The sequence below is a fragment of the Platalea leucorodia genome, assembly GCF_965183815.1.
Source record: "Platalea leucorodia genome assembly, chromosome: 6".
NCBI lineage: Eukaryota > Metazoa > Chordata > Aves > Pelecaniformes > Threskiornithidae > Platalea > Platalea leucorodia.
The window spans coordinates 66,969,279-66,992,451 of record NC_138828.1 but is presented as its reverse complement, the minus strand read 5'-3'; the positions used below and the strand labels follow the sequence as shown (position 1 = coordinate 66,992,451).

At 42.7% G+C, this 23,173-nt stretch overlaps 1 protein-coding gene across 3 annotated transcripts in view; it reads right to left on the bottom strand.

Annotated features, from left to right (window-relative positions):
• PPARGC1A (PPARG coactivator 1 alpha) overlaps positions 1-23,173 on the bottom strand; it is a gene marked incomplete at its 5' end in the record, with an annotated part of 169,814 nt that overhangs the window by 44,869 nt on the left and 101,772 nt on the right. For 2 of the 3 annotated variants that reach the window (XM_082316293.1, XM_082316294.1), the window contains one exon: positions 13,994-14,173. In XM_082316293.1, the coding sequence (XP_082172419.1) occupies positions 13,994-14,173 (180 nt within the window). Of the gene's footprint in view, positions 1-13,993; positions 14,174-19,260; positions 19,309-23,173 lie in introns of those variants that run through there. The other variant, XM_082316295.1, reaches the window with a different exon arrangement.

The following is a 23,173-nucleotide window of genomic DNA, read 5'->3' as shown; positions in this document are numbered from 1 at the left end:
GGAGTGTACAAATTTGGCACTAGGAGACGCATTTTCTTTGCACAGAAACAATTCAGATGGATTCAAACATTTAAATAGCAGTCAGCAATATTTTGTAGGTTTTCATTCCAAGTCTATGAGCATTTTGACTCCTTTGCTATTGAAAACAAGCACGTTATTACACCACACTATCGTTCTACCGTCTTCCTCACATACACAGTTATTTTGCTAAGGCCGCTCCCATGAGAAAGGGCTGGCTTACCAGTTAGCAGTTTCAAAGTTAAAAAAGGTATAATTTTAGAACTGAACAGAGCACTTGCAATGAAAACTGAAGCCATGCAAAATTCGACCGATTTCTCGTCTTAAAGCCTCTCAGGAGAACCTCGGCTAACTTGTGCATGGTTCCTGTGTGAAATGCAGAAGTTTGCAATGAAACCTGCTTTTCTTTTTTGAGGTCATCCACACTCAACTCCTAGATTTGACTCTAGGGGCAACAGTGGTGAGGACTAATGTGGACTATCTCCAAATCCTGGCAACTTTGATTTTCACAAAGATTTTTTTTTTTTTTTTTTTTTTTTTTTTTAACTGGGAATATACCAGTATGGTTAGGGAGGGATTCTAAAGAAATAACAGCACATTATGAGTCTTGATCAGAAATTACTAGAGAATATAATGCAGTTCTGGACAATACATTTGAGGGATGTCTTTATAAGAGCTCTTTTAAAGAACGATTTTGGGGAGGAACTGGAAAAACCTAGGCACTCTGTTAAAAGGGATAGAAGGGCAATGAGTTCTACTGTAGGATCTCTTCTTTTGCTGACTCAGTGAAGACACATTTGTCATTCAAAGACAAATTAGAAAAGGGCATGGACTGTGCTACATAGACGCTCAGTCTCAGTTATCAGCCAGGTACAGGCAGCTTCCAATGCATCTACCTCCAAGTGCATCTGAAAAAAAAGGCAATCTCTTTTGGTGGATGTGGACAGAACGTCTTTGTCAAAATTTCAGTTTGAGCAAATACTGCAAAGCGGTTTAGCGCAGGGAGGATTTGTCCCCACAGAAATTGACACAAATTCCTTTAGGACAGGGGCAGCCACCCCAACTGCATAGCTGGGATTGCCAGCAGATAGAATTAGGAAAACTGGAAGATAACACTGTGGCCTAAAGTAAACTCTTAAATCTGCTGTAAACAGAGCAGTAACATTGGCACACAATAAAACTGGTATCTGTCATTGCACTCCCAGAAGCAGGTGTAGGGAAGGACAAGAGACATGAGTGGATTTTTGTTCATGCCTATGAATTCTGGTCAGGGAAAAAAGCAAGCTGACAGAAGCTGTGGCAAATAGCTAATGTTACAGTGATGGAGGGCAAGTTGGAATGATGGTGTAGGAAGGAATAATGGGAGATCAAGTAGAAGGGTCCCGTTTGAGATTCCTGCTAAATGCATGGTACAACTTGGAGTAACAGGCTGGAGAAGGCAGCATTCCTGGATGTTTCAAGCTGGACTGACAGAAAAGCCCAGTACCCACAAAAGCCATTTTCTAAAAAGTTTCTCACATACCTGCGGGGCCCAGGCACATCTTTAAGAATATACACACACAATTTTCAAAAACATGGTTTAGGAAATAGGAACTATTATAGGTTGAAGTTCAGGGATAGGTCTTTTTTCCTATTTTAGCTTTGGGTCTAAAAATCGAAGTTTCAAAAGTCTAATCTTATGAGAGACCCCAAAAGAGAACAACCACCTACATACAGCACAGGACTGCCCCTAACAAGCCCTCTTGGGTCCAGATGGGGTCCCCAGAGGGGCAGTTCAAGTGCATCTGGACTGTGTTGACAGAGCTGCAAGTGCCAGGAGCGGGGTGTAAGGTGATGCTGATAGTCCAGCAGAGAATTAGCCCTCCATGGCCTATTAGCTCCCACCATACTGGACTTGAACTGACTCAGTGTGGAGACCCTGACATAATTTCTGCTCCCTGGCACTCTGGGGAAGCTCCCTGGGCAGTCGCAGCAGAGCGCAGCTTCTTGGACACCGTCTAGATCTGTACGGGACACAGCCAAATAGCCCTCCCAACCCAGATCTGAAAACACAATACAGAGACCCCAACTAACTCCGCAGGAACCTGCTTGGTACATCATGGTCAGCTATAGTCAGAGCTCATAACCTGGTAGGATCCCAGCTGACTCCTCCAGATTTACTCCAGTGTCCCTCCATCATTCTCCCTGTGTTCCTGCAGGAGGGGTTTGCCCTCTCTCGGTGCAGAGCCTAAGAGAAACATCAATATTGAGCAAAAGCTAATAAATCCACCCACAGCATCCGTCAGCACTATGCAGAGACATACTTATGGCCTTGCAAGAGGTAGTCCTGATCTGGCTGCTAAGAGCACTGTATCAGAGCTAACAAGTCCTGTCTGACTAGTTAAAAAGGGAGCAGAGCATCTTCCAAATGACAGTATTTCTTAGCTTCCTAGTCTTCTGGGGGCTTTTGTTTGGTTGTTTTTTTAATTTTTTTAATTTAATTCTTCTTCTTAGGTCTGGAGATAAACAAGTCTCCATGTTGGGATGTACCACTTAAGGCAGCTTCTCCCAAGGTTTGGTAGTCCCAAATCACGTTGGCACAACTGCAACTTCAAGCTACCATCTCCTAGCTGTGTTGTAGGTTAGAACTTCGTTCCCTGGGTTGGGCAAGATCAGCAGGCTGTAACCGCCTCCAGCTGGCTGGGAGGAAGAGGAGCCTGGTTAGACAGCAGTGCTCCCAGGCCTCTAAACGAAGAATAACTTGAGTTTATCTTCACTCACAAGCCCCGAGGACCAGCTCTTGTCTTCTTTCACTACCTTTGTTCCTTCCAAGGACTTCAAAGTGCACACCATAAAACAGGGATGGGCTGGTCATTAGTACATACAAAGAGACTATCCCGCTACTACAGGGTTTTTAGGCATTACCAGAGACCTGTAAATAAAAGACTGTGTTTAGTAACTGGTGGGGTGGTGGTGGTGGTGTAAGGAGTATGGCCTGGCATCACAGCCAAGGAACCTGGCATGCCAGCTACTAAAAGGCCCCAGGAAGTACTACAATTAATGTAGTACTTAATTCATGGGATTAATTAAGTACTACTTAATTCATGGGATGAGATTTTCAGGAGGGTTAGGTATCCAGTGACAATGTTTAAAAATTAAATGCACAAAGAAGTAATGTGCCACCAGAACTGTAACAAAAAGATTGCATAGAAAGTTATGCCTTATGGATGATTTAGCAATATCATAGATAGTACAGGCTCCAGCAAAAAGAGTGAAATCATCCCTATCTTCCCATTTGTCGGCAGAATTTTAACAAGGGGCTCCTGGGAGCTCTTGGGGGCTCCTCCATGGCTCAACAGACAAATTAACTCATCAAAGGGAAGGCAGGGATGATTAACAACAAGAGGCCCCTCCAGCCCATCACTGGCACATGGTTATTTCACCCAGATGGTGTTCACCTACCTGAAACTGGTAATGACAGTCTCGGATCGGATTTACAGAAAAACATAGATAATAAGGTGCTGCAAGAGTGACATGATAGGAGTTATTGGTCTGTGATGCTCTAGACTGTGCCAGAGGCAGCAGAGCTGTTTTGTAATGTTAGCCTCTGTTTTGTAACGTTATCCTCTCCGCCCGAGAGATTTCCTGCTGCAAATGGGAGACTTGGTCTCCAGAGAGGCATTTGACCTGACCCTCCCTATACAAGAGTGGGATCAACAGCAAAGAAAATGACAAGAGATGGCAACACTCCCATCACATACAAGCAGAAGCGGTTTGATACCCTTTCACTGGAAATGGATGAATGTCGCTTTAGTGTTAAGGACTGTGCGATATTTTCTTATGCCTTAGAAAAAAAAACCACAAGTTTTTCTGGCTTTTCTCCAGATGCAATTGAGGTGACAATTGGTAACGTTTTGCCTGATATCTTCATACTAGTGTGAAGAGTGCTTGTTGGGCTTTTAAGGACAGTAAATACAGCCAAGAAAATCCGCACCACTCCTAGTGGGGAGGAAAAAGTAAAGCAAACACAAAGCCAGAAGAAGAATTTCAAAAATGCATATATTTCCCCCAGACAGGTAGAAATATTGCTCCTTTTGTGCATGCCTGGAGGGTCAAATACCTTACAGGACACATCCAACCAGATGTCAATAAGCATGCACTTAGGTTTTTCTTTATTAAAATAATTGCATATGTATCCTTTCTTACCTGCCAACTTTAAGATTTCACTAGTCTGACGACAAGCCTGTGAAAATGGACAAGCTAAGGAGCTGTGGAACCTAAGACTAGCCCAAGAGGTAGGTTTCCACATATGAAAATTTGACATGACAGCTGAGGCCAGACTGAGAATGCTCTTGCCTGCCACCCATCTTCCTCTGAAAACTAGGATTTGGCCATAATGGGCTTCTTGCTACATACAGACATGCCTCCTGGAGAATCCATAGCTGCTTAAGACTACAGTGTAAGATTTTCCAAATGGGATCAGGAACTCATTACCAGTCCTAATAAAGTGTCATTTTAAGCGGGGAGAAGCAGCAGCAGAGGAACCCAGAAATAATTCCCCATCTTCCTGCTCTAGGTGGCCCTGCCTGAGCGGGGGGGTTGGACCAAATGACCTCCCGAGGTCCCTTCCCGCTTCAACCAGTCTATGATTCTGCAAAGCCCTCCCCTGCTCCAGGTCTGTTCTTCATCCTTTACCAGTCACACTGTCACCTGCGCTACCCAGCTGCCCACACCTCACCCACAAGCCCTCCTGAAGTGGAGACAACAGACCCAAGGTCCTCTTCACTCAGTCTCAACCCACAGGGCTTGGCAGAGTGGAGCACAGTATAACGAGATGCAGCTACTCAATGGATGCGTATTTACAAAAAAAAAAAACAACAACTGAATACTAGAAGACTTTTAAAACTCTTATCATACCTGCTTTTCACTTAGGGTCACTGACTGCTCTCTGGAAACGTGCAAGCCTGCAGCGTTCTCACCAATGTCAAAATCCCAGTGAGAAGTCTTACTTCCATAATGTTTATCACCTGAGCTCTCCGATGCAGTTCCTGAATCATTATGTCACTGCTTAAGCAGCAATTTGGGAGAACAACAGTTGGTTTTTTCACAAAGGTTTAGGAGTACTTTCAGAAACAATTTTGAGTTCCCTCTAGGAGAAACTACAATTCCAGGAGAAAATTCCCATTGTTTCTTCTAGCAGCTCACGGGGAAGCAGAAAGTTCCCCTGACCAAACCAGTCCTCCAGATAACCATTATCGCCACCTCCTTGCAAGTAATCTCTTGGGTGAGAAACAAGTTTTCCACCCAATTTCTCTATTTTCAGGCAAGCGTATCTCCTGTAGGAGAGATTTGCAGCCCACCAGACCACTTGATGGACTGCCCCTCCAAATCCCTATAAAGATTTAATATTGCTGAGCCCTCAAGGAGTAGATGTGGCAGCAGACAGAAGTGTAGAGGTGTAGGAAGCTCTCTCTGCCTGTTTGATACCTCAAACCCTGTCAGGAGCTGGGAAGGGCTGATCCTCCTGAACTTCACGTGAGGAGCTAGATGGCTGTGAGCAGTTCAGGCAACTCAGAGCTGTCATAAATTAACAAGTCAACAACACTTGCCCGAGGCTGCCACCATGGCTCCTCACAGTAAATCCTCCGTTCTTCTGATTATCATCTTAGTGATTAGAAGTACCCATTATGGACCAGCACCCCATTGTGTCACTCACAGTAAAGCACAAAAGCACAGATGTGTGTGAGGAAATGGAAGTATGATGCCAGTACATCACACAGCTCAGGCTTCATGACAACACCAAAATCTCAGTAGGTTTTGGTTTTGTGCTTTCATAAACAAAACCCAGTGATTACTGCTTGTGGTAAAAAGCAAACTCCAATCACGGCCCTTCAGACTCATCACCACCACAAAGCGCTAATTAATTTCTCAATCATTACAAAGCAAGGCTGTTGCTCCGTTGTGTCAGAATGGAAAACTCAGCCAAAGCTACCGACTACGCGAAGGGCCTGATTTCCACCAAGACCTGAAACCAGCCTCCACGGCTGAGCGTGTGTGCGCACACAGTCAGATACCTGTGCGTGCCAATGCTGCAGTCCGTCACTTGCAAACATAGGCATTAGGATCCCATATGCACCTGCACAAAGCTACTGAAATAAAAACCAGACACGGGTGGAAAAAAGGCCCCAAAAGCTGGCAGGGGGCACTCTTCCAGAAAGGCTGCAAATTTCTGGTGCATCTGAGTATTAACCACTGTATTATAATAAGAGCTACAAGTGGATAAGTTTTCACAGACACACATACCCACACACTCTCCCTTGTATTTTTTCTGCCCATGGGGAAAAAAAAAGTTCTACTTGATTCAGTACCAAAGCTTTCTCCCTGCAACATATTTGCTCCGTGCAATTTCCTCCTCCTGACCTACACATGCACAATAGGTTAGCGGCACTAAGAAAAAAAAAAAATTCCTAAATTAAGCCTCACTATGATTTTATCCTTCTGTAATGGCAGGGGCCTGAGTTAATGTTAAGTGGGATGGGGCAGCAGGGAAAGAGCATGCCAGGGTTAAGATGGAGCATTTAGTAGCAATTAGCAATGATGCACAGTGCAAAAATAGCAACAATAAAAAAAAAAGAAAAGAGGTTACACTAGAAATAAAACCATTAGGGGAAATAAATTTACCAGTTTAGCCAATTAGCATTTGTCTAAGAAAGGCAAACTTTCTGTTGCTGTTTTTAAGCAAACGGGGAAGAAAAAAACAGAAAAATCTTATCGGAAATATTTACTTCACACTAGCACTGTCTCCGTGAGTGTTTTTCTAACAAAAGACAGAGCCACTGTCCCACTTTTTTGCGACCCTCTCTGCAGTTCTAGGGAGAAAATATTTAGTTCAACATTATCGTAAGCTAGAATATGGCTCTATTTATGTGACAAGTTGACAACATACAATTTCATGCTTGTTGAACTGATCTGTGTTATATATTCACTGCGAATATTATGAAGCCTCACCATTATAAATATGAAACAGTATACACTTATTCAAAATAACTCCAGCAGTAGCAATTTATAGCTCAGTTGTTTGCGTGCTTATGAAGTCCAAATGCCACCTTAAGAAGCTGCATCTCACTAAAACAGATGTGGAGTGTGACTGTGACCAAAGTGGATTTAAGATGACCTCTGTGAAAGGAGGCTATTACATTTTTGTCTGTATGGCAGCTGACACCAGTTTGTATTTAGATACGTAGCCAGTGGGAACACAGTGTAACACGCTGTCCTCAAGGGCTGGTTTTAACACTGGCCAAGAGATTCGTCTAATGACCTAATTAGCTTACTACTGTTCTGGTGAGTGTTAGTCTTCCCTCTTGCAAAAAGGAGAGGTGCTCAGCAGAGCAGAGGCACGGTGAGTATCTCAAGCCACGGCTGCTCCAGGTGAAATACATCCTTAATGGGACTGCGAAGGGGATCAGTTGAGTTTTCTTGATCGTGCGCCTGGGGAATGGTCTTGGTGGCCTCATACATCAAACAATAAGCTCTCAAAGCAATTGTTTTTTGCTCATTTGGGACTTCTTTCCTGCCTGAAGGTTTCGGCCAACATGCAAGGTTCTTGCATTAGAACAGAGATGCGTTTAGACAGTTTGTAGTTTGTCCAAGCGGGAAAGAAAAGGGAGCAGCAGCACACCTTGCTAACACTAGATACAGAGCATTTGCATAAACTCTTCCCAATTACATAGCAGCTGGTTCGAGTAAAATAAATTCCACTTACTGCTTGAGCCTTTTAAAATGTCAGCATAGCTAGTCATAGATTATAGTTTACATACATCATCCCCATAGAGGCAACGTTATTTTGCTGGTCTCCTATTTAGTAGGAGCAGAAACCTGAGTCAGGCCAGAGGCACTGGAAAAGGTAATGCATTCGAACACACAAGAAACATGACATTGCTCCATTAGGAATATAAAAATTCTGGCACTTTCACCCAGCCTCCGCTATTTTCTTTCCCTGGAACTGAGGGTCTTTCTCCCAGTCTCACAAGCAGTTTTTATGATACATTGTTACCTTTTATTGTTCTTATAAAGTTTCCTATCCCAAATCTGCATCTTTTGCCTTTTATGTTTATTGTTGTATTAAACCTACAACATTGTCTGTTTCCCTACTAAATCTACCCCGTAACCACATACTGTACATTCATTTCTCTAGGACCTCAGTAGCTCTTATCTGTTTGCTTTTATGATCTCTTATGAACTGCTAGGAATAGCAATTTGCAGCGCTGTTTGTAAAGTCATCTCAGCCTGAACTCAGCTTTCCCCTTTTTTGCGATACTCGCTGCAGTGAAATCCCATTTGCCATAGAAACATTTCATTACAGGATGCATTTTAGAGGGACACAAGTTCCCAAGTACCCTACATGTGCTTATCATGTAAAACATTCAATGTGTATGAATCTGAATTTCAAAAAACCTACATATTAGAGCAGGAAACTACATGTTGATACGAGATGGTCCTGTGCTACCTTCAGATTCACCGATACGCTGCCCGCTCTACGCTGCTGCCCAGAGCTATTTAGCCTGTGCTCTCTGAGGCCTCAGACACGCTGCTATGCCATTCACACTATCTCTGTTCTTTTAAGCACTTTGATAAGCTTTGTTCTGCCATTATACCATCTAGAACATTAAACACAATGTTTAAGTTCTATGTTAAATCACAATCAGTTCCTATTAACTGTTCCAAGCTCCTCATTTTTATCAACAGTTACTTTATTAAATCCTTAATAATATAGATGGAATAGTTAGTTAATTTGTGTGTTGAGCCATGGATGTTAATTTGTAAACATAATAACATACTGCAATCATTTGCATAATAGCATTTTAATCTTTTTAGTAAAAGCTGTAATTCCCTACAAAGTACGCTGCAGTAGAAACTAAGTGACTATTGGTAATAATAAAAAAGGCCTTAAAATTCTGATCCTATTATAGTGTTGGAACATACCCAAACTGCTACCATAATCTCTGAAATGTTACTGTTCTCTGATTTAGGTGTCTGTGTCAAGAATAAAAATGAAGTATAACTGGTAGCAGTAGACTATTTCCTAAATGTAATTTAGTATTCACTAAGCACCAGCACTTTGCAAATAGCTCTGAGGCTTTCCTTCAAAGTTCAGAGCTCTAGTTATGCATATTGTGTGAGGTACACCATGCAGCTCACCTCCAGCCTCTGTTGTGCTGAATAGATGGCTATGATAAATCATGCTGATTTGGCACTGAAGGGCATCAGCCATCAAGGATTTGACTACTATGTCTTTTTTTTCCCTGAGATTATATCTCCTTGAACTGCCTGCCCTGGGCTACTAGTTTTGGAGAAAATTAAAAAGTGGAAAAAATGCTAGGGGAGGCCAGTACAGAAAGTCTATATAGGCTCGGCTCTCTGGAAACCCATTAACACCAGTCACAAGACTGGCAAAGAAAACATCGGTGGTTGTTTAAAAGTCAGGCCAAGTCATTTTACGCAAGATCTGGTAATTCATTAATCAATCTGGCTGCAAACCTTGAATGAATAACCTGAAATAGTGAAAGAGACTGGCAGCACCACAGAACATGAGGGAGTTTATAATCTGAACCAATGCAAATTACCTTGGTGATGTTTAAGGCTCCCCTCTACCCTCATCATCTTCCTGATGCAAAGCCTTCCAAATAAATAAGAAATCATTTATCTCCATGAATTTCCCTGCTGCCAGGGGCAAGACAGTATGCATTTCATTGTGCATCTCTTTCTCTCCCCACATTCTCATTGCTTGTAACACAGCATTTTTTGGCAGCCTACAATAAAACATAGTAGCCTATTTAGGCTTTCCAAATACACAGCACGTGGCCCGGCCTTGAGAAGTAACCTGGGCTACACCTACGCAAAACAATTAAAAATAAAGTCATCAAATACGTTGAGCATCTCTCTGGAATACTGAATTACGTAAATAAATGAAATCCATGGAAGGGGAAGCAATGTGGGTTTTCTGAAGTCTTTTTAAAGGCTAAAAAAAGTGTTTTGCCAAGTATGAGAATACCACACTTACAAATTTTTATGATTTTACACAAGTTCATTATACTTTAACAGGTTATTGCCTATCTGTGGGCTGCATTTTCTCTTAACATCCGTTGAGTTATTTGTAAGCAATGCCAACAAAGAGAGATATCCACCGTAGATATCTTCTGTCCATGCTAGGCATGGGTCATAAATAATTTTAAATATGACTAACCTTACATGATAGGGTATAGTATATTTGAAGAAGCCTCAGGGGACAACAGTTTTCATGAACAAAAAGCCTTCTCACTCATGCCACATCAAGTTGTACGGTTGTTCACATTTTCACATAGCATTGGCTTTGAGAACAAAAAACTAATCATTCTGATTTTTCTAAAAGTAGCCAAATCAATTTTTTACAAATACATTTTTTTAGTTCTTCACAGAAGCAAAAAATGAAAGTGAATGATGCAGGGAACCATCCAAATAACTGGTCTTGGGTGACTTGTTAACTATTTACTTGCATGAACTCGTGTCAATAGACAGTGCCCTGAGGGGCAAGAACTCCTTCATTTTATCTTTCCAGTAGTCAGAACTGGGCATAGAAAACCAGATGAAATCTAGAAGTGATCAAGCTGCGAACAGAAAGAAATCAACTAATTCATAAGATGCATATGTACACACATTGGTAAGAAGAGCTTCCATGCCGAGGCAGACGGTACGGGCTTGATTCGGGACTAGTACGTTACACTGGCAGGCAAGCAGAATAATGCATTGATGAATCAGGTGCATCTACAAGATACTGGTGTGCTTTAACACTAGGGTGAAGGCCAGTATCTCATCACACCTAAGTGGATGAGAGCAGGGATTTATACTCAACAGTTACACGCTGTCTAGACTAATTGGACCTTTATCTCACTTGGCTCCTGGTTGCTACCATAACTATTAATAATTTCTAGTCCATGAGACACCCAGTGCCACTGCTTGTGGGTGCTCAGCTCAAGTGAGCTTCCAGGAACATGATCTGCAGAAAGCCTGAAAATTCACTTTCTGAAATACAAGCCTTTTTTAAAAAAAAGTGCACCAGCTTGAGACATCCAGGAACTTTGTAAAAGGCTTTTGAACACACGGCCTTCACCTAGACAATGCCACATGTACTGCATTAATATCTCAAAGGAGAGTGTGCTTCATTCAAGGTTAGGTTTGGCAATTAACGCTGTACAGCCTGTGCAATTAACGCTGCTCTTGTACTTCCCAACATTTGTTTGCCATTCTGGTTCTTTCCCTTCCACCCCAGACTGTATTTCTATTTTTGTATGACAAGGCCTCATCTGGAAGCTTATGTTAGATAAAACATACTACTCCCATGATGACATGAGAGAAAAAAAGAAAAAAAAAGTAAAAAAAAAAGTTATTTTCTTTAAAAAGAAAAGCCAGTGCAGGTCCATATGGAAAAATCTAGAGATTACCAAATGGGAAACCACACAAAACTTCCATTCTCTCAGCTAAAACAAATAGCTCCTCGTGGACTATGTGAGATAGTCTCTGGAGGAAGAAGACATCTTCTTCTGTTCTTGAGCACCCCCAGTTGTCACATTACAGAGCGGCAGAGGCGAGAAATAGTGCACGGTATCCAGCTGCATGATGGAGAATGGGGACAGGGTTAACGTATGGGAGGAGAAAATAGCTGTTTCATTCCCATCTTCCTAGGCCAAGCAACCAAGAAATGTAAATATAACACACTACGAAGCTGAAAATAGTCTAATTTTGCACCGCAGTATTGCAAAATGCTATTAGAGCACGATTTGTCCCTACAGGTAAGTATGGGCCAAGCTGTGCTGTCAGAGACAGCGATGCAGCCTGCAACTGAAGATGATGAGTGTGAGGAAATCCAGGCATTTGCAAAGAGGACAACGGAATTTGCCCGTTAGGAAAGAAGTAGCATATTTCATTTCCAAACTATTATTTCTGACCTATTAGTTGCTGCCTAGATGCATTCCCCCAGTTGCATACCACCTGTTTCTTCACACTGAGGCTGCTCATCCTCAGACGCACCCAAATGTGCACGTGAGAGGTTACATGTAATGACCAGTACCTCGTGTCACCATCTCCCAATGAAGTTAGGTACCAGCCTGTCTGGTTGTCTTGCTGTTTGCAACACGCTTTGATTTTTCAGAACGGGAATTGTCTCATATAGGAAGCGACAATTCCTATACAAGATGTGTAGGGGAATCGTCACTACCTATCCGAGACAATTTTATACTCGGCAGCTGTGGCCACCAGTGCAGCCAGGTAGTTACACACAGGGCAACCAACGAGCCTGTGGTCAAGTTCCACTGGTTTTACCAGAACGATTTGTGTGCTTAGAGTTGGTAGATGCTTAATTATATTACTTATCTAGAACTTGCACTTTGAAAGTCTGCATCTTCAACTGATTTTTCCAAAAGGAAAATGCCTCTGCATTTGGCTTTTGATGAATGAGGAAAAATATGTCTTCTCGGTTATAAAAAAGGCAAAGCCACTCTCTACTATGCTAGCTGCAAATGTGTCCCCTGCCCCCCCGCCTCCCTGCTACTGACCATCCAAACCTGCACACCAACCTACCGTACCCTGCCTGAGGCGGTACAACTGCAATTCAAGAACAAGACGGGGTTTGGAAACTTTGTAAAACAAGGCACGGAACATTATACAACTAATGAAAAAAGAGGGCCTAAGCACAGGGCTTTGCAGGGCTAATTTCATTTTGATTTGAATAAAATTAATTCCAAGTTACTTGGCTGTAAATGATAGAAATTGAATAGAAAGGACTGGTTTCTGCTATCAGTTACACTGGTATAAATCCAGAGTAACTTCATCTGCATCAGGGAGATCACCATGTGCTTAGAGCTGTATACAAAAAAGGAGAATTTCATTCAGGACATCTTAAGTAAGCATTTCACTATACTGTTTCAGTTAATCTTTTCCAGCCTTTGAACTCCACCGTGATAATTTGGGGCTTCCCCGAGCCAGAGGGCCAGCAGCAGTTCCTGGAGCTGCAGTACCTGCTGTGTGAGAGGCAGCACCTATAGCTTGCTGTTGCACAAGGTCTTCCTGCCAGCTAATCAATTTATTGTCCAATTTCCTAGTCAGTGGACGATCTATGGCATCTCCTATCATCAAGGAGGCAAGAAGGTTAGGGTTCAGGAGCGGCACCGATGCCCCAAAGCCACGGGGCGGAGATTCATGAAGGCTTTACACAACAAAAGAAAGAAGACCAGAGACAGAGATAAAGAGACCATAACCCTCCTCTCATACACCCTGATCCTCAAGGCAGTATTTCAAAGAAAGCATTTAAATCTCTCCTACCACTCTTCAACTTTTACTTTAAGACTGCTCTCAGTGGAGATATGTGAAACATCCCAAACAATCTGCTGGGTCCTGAGCTACTGACAGCCTTCCCTGCCTTCTCTGCCACATCCACCCTTTTTCTTCCCTGTACATCAACTAGGAGGACCTCTCAGTTTGTGTGCAGAGTGCCTTGCACACCAATGCTCTGAGCGGTAAAAACCTTCACTAGAAATGCCCCAGCAGCAGCTACCCATCAGCTAGCTGCTGTGCTGCACTCTGCTTCTTGCCAGGGAATGCAAGGGGAAGACAACAAACATGTTTTGATTTTTGTTTTTCTTTGTAGCTGACAACTGTGCACCTCCTCACCATGACGCCACAGGGCGCCACAGGGCAGTGTGCTCTAGGCTCTCTTTAGTTGTTTCCTTTAAAAAAATCAAATGTTCCATTTAATTTCTTTCAAGACTTTTTCCCCCCTTTCTCCAGATTGCAGGCCTGGTTTCAATCAGGAGGATTAAAGGTGCCCATCAGAACCCGTAACACACATCACCACTTTTGCTGTCTCTTAACGGGGGAAAAATAGTAAAACCGTTGTCCACCAGGATGGGGGGGGGGGAAAGCAAGCAAGGACTTTGCAACGTGCAATTGCATCACCTTGCCTTACCTCGAATATATTGGCGGGTTCATTGCTGTACTGATTGGAGATGATCTCTGACTGGTCGCTGTACCACTTGAGTCCCCCCAGAAAGCTGTCCGCGTCTAGGTCATTCACATCTAGTTCAGAGAGGTCAAGTTCTGGGAGATCTGGGCAAAGAGGCTGGTCTTCGCCAACCAGAGCAGCACACTGCAGGAAACAGCAACACAGAAATAGTTTCATTAATTACCAGGAATCTATTAACTTTAATATCATGTGATAAGAATTAAGCCTCGATTAAGCTCAGGGTCACTAGAATTGACTTTGTTTTCTGGAAAAAAACCCACTAAGCATTACATCATTGTTAGCTCTACACAGACATGCAAAGGGGAGGGGGAAACAGGAGGGCATAAGCTGCCTTCTCTATCTCATCCCTGTCCAGGGGCAACGACTTTCCTTCTCCCTATACTCTTTGATAACAATCGTGTTCAAAGCTTTATTAAATCCAACAGCACAGGCCAAAGCATGGCCTTATTCTCCTGCTTCAGAGCGAACCAGTGCAGGTAGAAGTTACAGATGAATACCTCTGGGCAAGGTCTGTCACGCATTTCCTGATGCATTCAGGTTAAAGAGGCACAGCCTGTTAGAGCCTTCAGCCCTGGAGGCTAGCTCAAGCTGGAGACAGTCACACTTTCACTTCTACAGATCCTCACCGTAATCCTGGAGGTCAGTCGTGATGGTGGCTACCATATGGGCATAAAAAAGTGCAGGTCAGTGATGCTGCTGTGCCCTTTCCCCGATGCGCTCAGTGATGCACAGACCACAGCCACCCAGTTACATGTCAGGGTCCTGGCAACCAAAGCACATTCTGAAATACCCCGATATTCACCTTCGGGGGACAGGCATAGTTAGTTCACACAGCCTTTCACCTGCTTGGTGTGAACACGTATATTGTCCCAGTCAGCATCCTGACTGTCCCCAGACAGCGGCTGCAGTGAGGGAACCAAATGGGTTTTCCTCCTCTAGCAGCCTGATTCAGTAATCCTAACGTAGAGGGTCTGTGAAACATTTTGGTTGAGGTAGTAAACAAAGGCTAGTCTGCACGGATCCTCTTCAGCCGTGCAAAATGTTTTTTATCTCCATGACTTATGAAGAGAGTAGCGATAAATACAAATAAACTGGGAATAAATGTCCTTTTATATGCTAGTATGAAGCTAGATAGGGTATTGACTGACCTACTAAGCAAAAAAAAAAAAGAATAACACACATCCACTTTAGCATAGCAATTGAAATGTTAGAATATCCACCAAAACCATTTACTAATTATGGAAAACACGTAGTAACAGCTTGGCAAATAGCAGAGTCCCATACGTCAATGCTGCTTGATGAAGCAATTCCTCCTGCACTGTACCACGTACCCTTGTAACTCATCTCCGAACATCTACAATGATATGGGTATACTGCAAAAGACACGTAAAGCTGCAAAGGCATCAGGTGCTGAATGGTTAAAAGCCATTTAAAGTCAACTGAGTCTAAGGGCTTCCACCCTGAGTATTTCTAGTGTTGTGTTATGGATGGCCAACAGCAGGTCCCCCTTGACTCCCGTCAGTTGACTGGGTGGTTTGAACGATTTCCCAACTTCTATTTGGACTGCAGTCAACCCAGAAAGTGCCACTTTCTGAAGAGAGATCTGTAGGGCACTAACACAGTGTCCATTGATGTGAACTGCTCAATACCGGTTATGTCACTCTCGTAAGGACCGCCTTTTACAATAACGCAAGCAAGAGCTGCTGAAGGTGCATTTCATTGAGGTTTTTGTCCCTGGGAATCTCGGTGTGTCTGCAGTGCGCGGGCTGGATGCAACAGCGCAGCCACAAGCAAAGATTTTGTCTGTTGGCACAAAGACTCGGTGCAGCTAGTGCGAGCTATAATTTAGCAGACAACTTCTATGTCTACCAGGACACTACGAGATAATCATGGAATAGGCCAAGGGGCAAGGGAGCCGAGAGGCTGCAAAATGAGGCTCTGAAATAGCAGTTGCTTTCCTTCCTATTATTTAAGGGGCTGCAGAACTTTAAGAAGTCAAAACCTCACTTAAGTAATTTTCACTGCACACAATTTTTTATCATTATTTTGGTCACAGGAAAAAAAAAAATAAAACCCCAAAGAAAAAAATTAAAGAGTTCCCTCTTCTTTAGTGCGAGACACAACCTTCCGGCAGCAATCTCATAATGCAGAGATGACCTTTTTTGATGCTTGGCCGCAATCTCTGATCTCATTAAAGGATAATCTAGTTTTTGACTGAAAAGGTAGATTCTCAGCATCATTCTCAGGTTTGTGTTGTGGAGGTCAGTAGCTTATAACTGATGCCGTAGACTTCTGAAGTATCCTGCTGATCTGTTACTGCTTTCGTTTGTAAAAATAGCTTCACTCTGTGAACCACCTACTTAAACATGTTTACTCTTGGTAATCTGCATTTTTAAGTTCCTCCAGTGGGCTTTTGAAGCAACATAAACAATTGTATTAAAAAAAAAAAAAAAAAATCCTGCTCATCGCAGCTTTCATTTGCCTATATGGACTGCAATGTCACCTAAAAAAATGTAATTGCTGAAATGAAGTATATATGCTCTTGCCAATGTTGACATGATAATAAAATCAATGTTTCTGAATATGACATTATGCTTCTAATCTGAGACACATTAGTAGCAAGTGTTCCTGTTATTAATTTATATTTGGCCTTTGGATGATGCCAGATTTAACACTCCAAGTCCTAAAACTGTCCTCATCTGACACGCTGATATTTACTGTTTGCCTATACATCTGTAACAGGTGCAGCTGCATTGCTAGCATACATTTTACTGTCTTCCCACCGTTACTTGATATGATAGTTATTCCATAACTATAGCCTTAATTTTATAGTAACATTTAGGAGGATAAAGCAGTCACTAAACACAAAAGGCTAATTACTGTGCGTTATTTCACTCCAACAGACTTTTTTTCTCTTAGTTCAGGCGCAAACAATAAATTAGCTTAACTGCACTGACGATAATGAATCATTATAATTAAGTATAATTCTCTATTAACCTTTTGGACGTTTTTGTGCCTTTGAAGGTAAATTTAAAAAAAAAAAAAAAGACAAGAAGACTGGACTTGTGCCATATTAATTATATTAATGAAAAAATAATCTGCGTTTTATTTTTAACAAGTTTTTCAAACAGCCAAGGGGATGAACTCAGGAAAGAAAGAGAGACTTGACAGAATGCGTGTCATGTGGATTCTCTCTATCAATCTTTGCAACCTTACTGTACATCACCTTCATTAAACTGTGAAGCACTGGGGACGCTGATCAGCTACAGTGATGCAGGCCTTTATTAAGCAACACGCCGTCCTGTCATTATGTGAGCACGAATATAATACATTTTACGTTGACAGCAAACATCAATGATTCAAAAAATGAAAGCTGCCTCCAGTACCTGACGCCTGCGATATTTGAGATCAGTAAAGGTGATCCCCCGAGCCAAACCAGCACGAAGGTGCCTGTATTGCTACAGGAAGTGCAATGCAGGAGCACGTTGGTAAAATCCTACCCACAGTTAATCCATCCACCACACAATTAATATTAAGATCAAACCCTTTTTTTTTCCCCCCCTTTTTTTTTTTCTCTGCACTATGAAAAAGTCATTGACGTAAATTATCTATTCTGTTACTAGCTTGAAATTACTGCAGGAACTCCAGTGATTAAAATAAATCTTCAGTATTTCCATATAAGCTGGTTCCTCAATCAGCTCCTAGCAGCATTAGGAATAATACATGATGGAAAAATGAAGCTACGGCAGCTGAGACCTATGCTACAAGCCAGACAACAACCCACAGGATACTCCAGCTACTCAGAAACAATTAGGACTTTGGAGCCAGAAAGTCATCCACTTACAGCCTTGACTCATAATAGCTACAGGACATATGAATTATCCATATCTATTCCACTTTACCAAGAAATCAAAACAAGATAAGAGCAATTACAATATGCAAACAGAAATCAGCAGATACAATAGCAAGCTGCAAATATTTAAAACACAACAAAAAGACTTGAGAATCTGCACGCATGCTCCACAAGACAGGAAAAATATACTGGAGAACACAGTACATTTTTACTTTAGCTGGGTAGCTCTCTACGGCATGAACATCTTATTTAAAAAGCATTGCCTGTAACCTGTTTTTCCCTCCCCCGTTGCCCGAGGGGAGCATTTCAAGCACTTATTCCAAGCTCGCAGCCAGAGGGTTAGTTCCTTTGAGCAGGTCTGTATTTGGGATTCCTCTCCATGGGGTCCAAAGAAAGTTTGCCTCGCTTCACAAGTTGCCCGAACTTTCAGGTAACGCTCCATTTTGCCGAATGCAAACATGCAGAAATCCTCAAACCTCACTTTATACTCCAGAGATTACCAGGGAGCTGCTTGCTTTTTTTTTTTTTTTCCTCCTTTATGAATTGTAGCCAGCAGAAGCTGTGGATTTGATGTATTGCCGTCTATTTTTACACAAGCAGCAGCGGCGGCGGCAGCAGCGGCAGCAGCAGCAGCAGCAGTTCACACAGTCCTGCATAAACTCTATTCTCATGGTTCATCCTGTTGTCTCTGCTGTACAGTGGGATTTAACCATTTGTTGGACTACTCGGATTGACTGAGAACCCTGCTCTACGGGACATTAGCTACAGCATCATTACTCCAATACCACAAGAAGCAGGGAAACGTCTCCTTCCAGAAATCTCTTTTAAAAGCATCTAAAGCCAAACAACAGGGTATTCATTCTTGTGTGCGTGTTTGAATTCTGCAGCTGATAAACAAGGAAAAAAACCTTTGACAGAGCACAGTGAAACAAGCAATTAAAATACGAAGCCGTTGGTTAATTCTAACTTTTTTTTTTTTTTTTTAAAGAAACATTAATCTTATTCTAAATAAACATGGCATTTTGCCAACCAGGCCACTAAACGCCACTGGAAAGACTTCAGACACAGATTCATATCAATATCTTAGAGCATAAATATTGCATATGACGGGAAAGCGAGCCAGAGGCACATGAAAATAGTTTCCAACTGCAGGAGATACTGATGACAGGAGCTCAGCTTTGATTTGCTCAAGGCATCGCAGAGTAACCTTAAAATAGCAAACTTACTGGAGTTAAGATAAGATTCGGACTTGTTTGCAAAGTATGCCGCCTCGGCCGTCCTGCCGGTTCCCTGACAAGCCCACCGTCCCCGCCGAACGCCTGCACCCCACGCGCCGCCCACGCCGCGCGCCCCTCACCTCGAGATCACTCCATACAGAGTCGTGGTTGCACATGTCCCACGCCATCCAGCTGCGGAGCGACGGCAGGAAAGCTGGCAAACTACGGTCCAGAGTCAGGCAGGCAGGCAGCAGACACTCATGCAGGCAACCAGACCCTCTCTGAGAGTGAACCGAAGGCACCTGTCTTACTACTGTTCCCCGTCACATGACAAAGCTATTAAAAAGTAGGCTGGGCTGTCACTCATCCAGCCTTCTGGTGCCGCTGCTCCAGCCCGTGACGTCACCCAGGGGCAGACCCAGCCTGAAGTGAAGTAAATCTTTGCAAAACCCGCTCAGACCTCGGCGGCCGCGGCACCACGCTGTGATTCAAAGCAGATTTCCACGCCACACCCCCAAAACTCTGCTCCTGCCGTAGAATAGCTCACATCTCTCCCCATCTTTTTTCATTTCTTGGCTTGCTTGCTTGCTCCCCCCCCCCCCCCCCAGCTCAAAGCAAACAACAGGCAGAGCTGTGTTTATTATAAAGAAAAAGTGAAGTAACTCCAAGCCGAGCTACAGCCTGCATGCTCCAAATAGCCCGAGCCTAACCTTTGCAGCGCCCGCACTGGCTCCCCAGCGCCGTTTCCTTTGGAGAGGCTATCCCAGAGTTTGGCAAAAGTTACACCACCTTCCAACATTTTTTTTCACTCGGGGATTTTGCACCTCGCCAAGTATTTTGGTTAGGTTAATTGTTTTTTGTTGCTAATTGCAACTTGGGTTAGTTTTTCCACACTAAATGCATCAGCAAATTCCCCCCCTAGCATTTCCCAGGAATGGAGTAAGCATCTATAAAAAACATTCATACAGTTATCTCACCTGCTACAAGGAGGGATCCTGATCCTGCTCCCAGCTAGATTACAGTATTTCTCAGCTGCTCTTTAATCATTTCTCTGTCTCAGTGTACTCCCCCTAGAAACCAGGGTGGTTACAAGCAACTGCCTCAGTCCTGCCCGTAACTGCTCAGCCCCCCCTGCTTTTTCCTATAAGCACTGCTGCCTCAGGGTGCATTTCTGTATAAACACCCTGCACCAACCCCTCTGACCTGGAAGCAGCGTTTTTTCACTGAAAACCAAAAAAACCCCCTCTTGTCATGTGAAATCCCAGACATGCTGTTAACAGAAGTGCCCCCTCCTCGAAGCCTTTCCCAGACAACAGGGGCTGCTGCAGGTGCGACTGGTTTATGATGCCCCTTTGCACTGCATACACAACAAACTCCAGGTACCAAACTGAACCGTAAAACATTGCCCACAACAGGGGGAAAAAAAAAAACAAACAACAAATAAAGATCTTGTTTAACTATCCCCACCTGCCTGCTTATTGTCTTAAGTTGCAGGTTTTTTAATTAGCTGGGTGCAAAAAGGCTCGTGAAATGTAAGTGCTGGCTCTGTTGTGTTGGGCTAACCAGTCAAAGTCACAAAACTATAATTGATCATCCTCCTTGTCATGAAATATTCATTTTCATTGTTATTTGCAAACTTGAGTATTCTAAAGGCTAAATGAATTCAATTATTATACAAGGCTATGGTGATTTTGCTGAGAGAAAAAATAAATAAAAAGAAGTACAGTTCTTGAAACAGCCTTTTTCCCACAGACACTGGAAACTTCAGAAATGGTAGGAGGTCTCAGATATATTCTTAGCTTATTTGCGTTCCCTTGTAATTCATTATTGCCAGGCCTGATAAAATGTACAGTTTTCCCAGCTTGTGCTTAAGTTGCAAATCACATCACACTGTCATATTTTCACCAAGCACAGATGACAAAAATGGCATTGTTTTTACTTTACTTAATTAAAAAAAACCACAGCAAAATACCGAATGACTACAGAAAGCCTTTCCTACGAATGATTAAATTAACGGTATTGCTTTGCTCTCACAATGAAAAAAACCTCATTTCCTTCCCAATTATATGCTGATTTAATGATAAAACTGCAGTAAATTATTAAGATCTGGGGCAAAGGTGAGTACCTCTTCCCCCCCAACAGTCAACTGTGAAATAATGCTGGGCACCTGCCTGCCTGGAGTGGAGTTGGTTCTCATTAATTATTATCTGTGGATCCATGGTTGGTGGAATATTCTCCTTCAATACCTACTTATAATTGTGTTCATTGACTGTGCCGAATCCATCATCTGTTTTTTTTTGAAGTTTCATTCACACCTTTTATAGAAATGTATTTACACTGGAACATTTCATATTACTGTTTTGGATATTTTGACCTGCTCATGTTGTTTCTATTTTCTACATTTCCACTTCGCTGCTTTCCCTTCAAATTAGCAAGTTAACTGATAAATATAAACTGTGACCTTAGTGGTGCTCTCACCATACAAGCTTTAGAGATCAGAGAACTTTCTTAGTCCACTGTAGACAGCGCAAGCAACAGGTAATAATAACAGTCCCCCAGAGCTTTTCTATGGCCCTGTCCACATTACGGCTTCAACTCTGCTGGCAGTTCCAGCGTTACCTGGAAGGGATGCCAAGCATGATTCCAACTACAAAAGACTCCAAGGTTTCAACGAGGGTTACCCATTGCTTGGGTAGAATTTTATTTTTAAAAATCAAAGTGTCTAACCCCAGCCATTACTCACTAGGATCTTTTTTTCACATGTTTTAATGTGGTTTTTTGCGCATAGTGCCCATAAGAAGAGAAAAGCGAGGAAGGCAGTTGCAGTGGTGATGTCGTTTGGAAACGGCGCAGCCTCAGCATATGTAAATGAAGCCTGTGAAAGCCGCTCTCCTCAAAGGAAACCTTGTCTTCTGAACATTCCCTAGTAGCTTTAGCAATGCTCTCCCCTTGTGTTTTGACAACATGAAAGAATTGCACAAACATCTTTCCTGGGGCAGGATCTGAGCACACGCACATTTTTTGGTTCCATAACAAACACATACAAAGAAACCCCTCTTTCAGCTGGCAAAGTCCGTGGGTGGGTTTGACGCAGTCTGCCCTGTTAAAACGTCCGTCATCAGACCACCGCCTCAATCACTGCACTTCCCCTGTTTTCAGGTTACTCTGTACCTAGTCTCAGCGATTCCCAAATTTTGCCGTTTCTTCTTCAAGGGCCATAATTCAAGAAAGTTCTGGCAAGCCTTCCAACAGCATTTGGGCACAAATTCCCAAACCCTGATACATTTTTTAATAGGACTGGAAGGTATGGCTGCCTGCAACAACAGGGAACAGAATTCCAAGACCGAAGCCTTCAAGCCTTCTGTCCTTGACTACTTCCTGGATTCAGCATTCATTTTATCTCTTCCTCCTAATCTTTCACCCACATTTTCAAACTATGGTCATGTTTTTATTTCCCGTAATTTAGATTTCTCAAAGAAGCTACTGATTTTGGAGCCCCCATGATTTTGAAATCCAAACCTTAGTCTTTCGTCATGGCACTGAGGAAGAAAGAATTTCTTTCTTTGTCCCAAGACTATGGTATTTGCCGATTTTCAGCAAAGTTTGCTACTTTTCCAGTGGAGTAAGGACAACCAAACTTGTATATAAAAATAGTGCTGGAGTTTCAGCAAGCTGAGGTTTGCAAACCAGTTCTCACACCAGTTCAACCCCTTCCACTCGACCCTCCAAGAGTGAATGGCCTTACAGCAGAAGATCAGCCAATGTTGTATATAAAAGAGCAAACTGCACTCCAAAGGTGTGTTAGCGTGAATGGTGTTCTATATAAAGTATATGTACCCTATTAATTTTTTATAAGAAATCTTCCTTCTGTGCATCTTTACTCTTATTTTTTGCACAGTCCTGTATTTGTTTTCCAGTCCATTCTCTCTGCTCCACTGCTATCCTATTTGTTTGCTCACTTTTTTTTCCTTCTCAGCTTCTTTTCCTTATTTATCCAGTTCACCCTACCCAGAACACGCCCTCAATAGCATAAGCCAGTGAGTCGAACTCCTT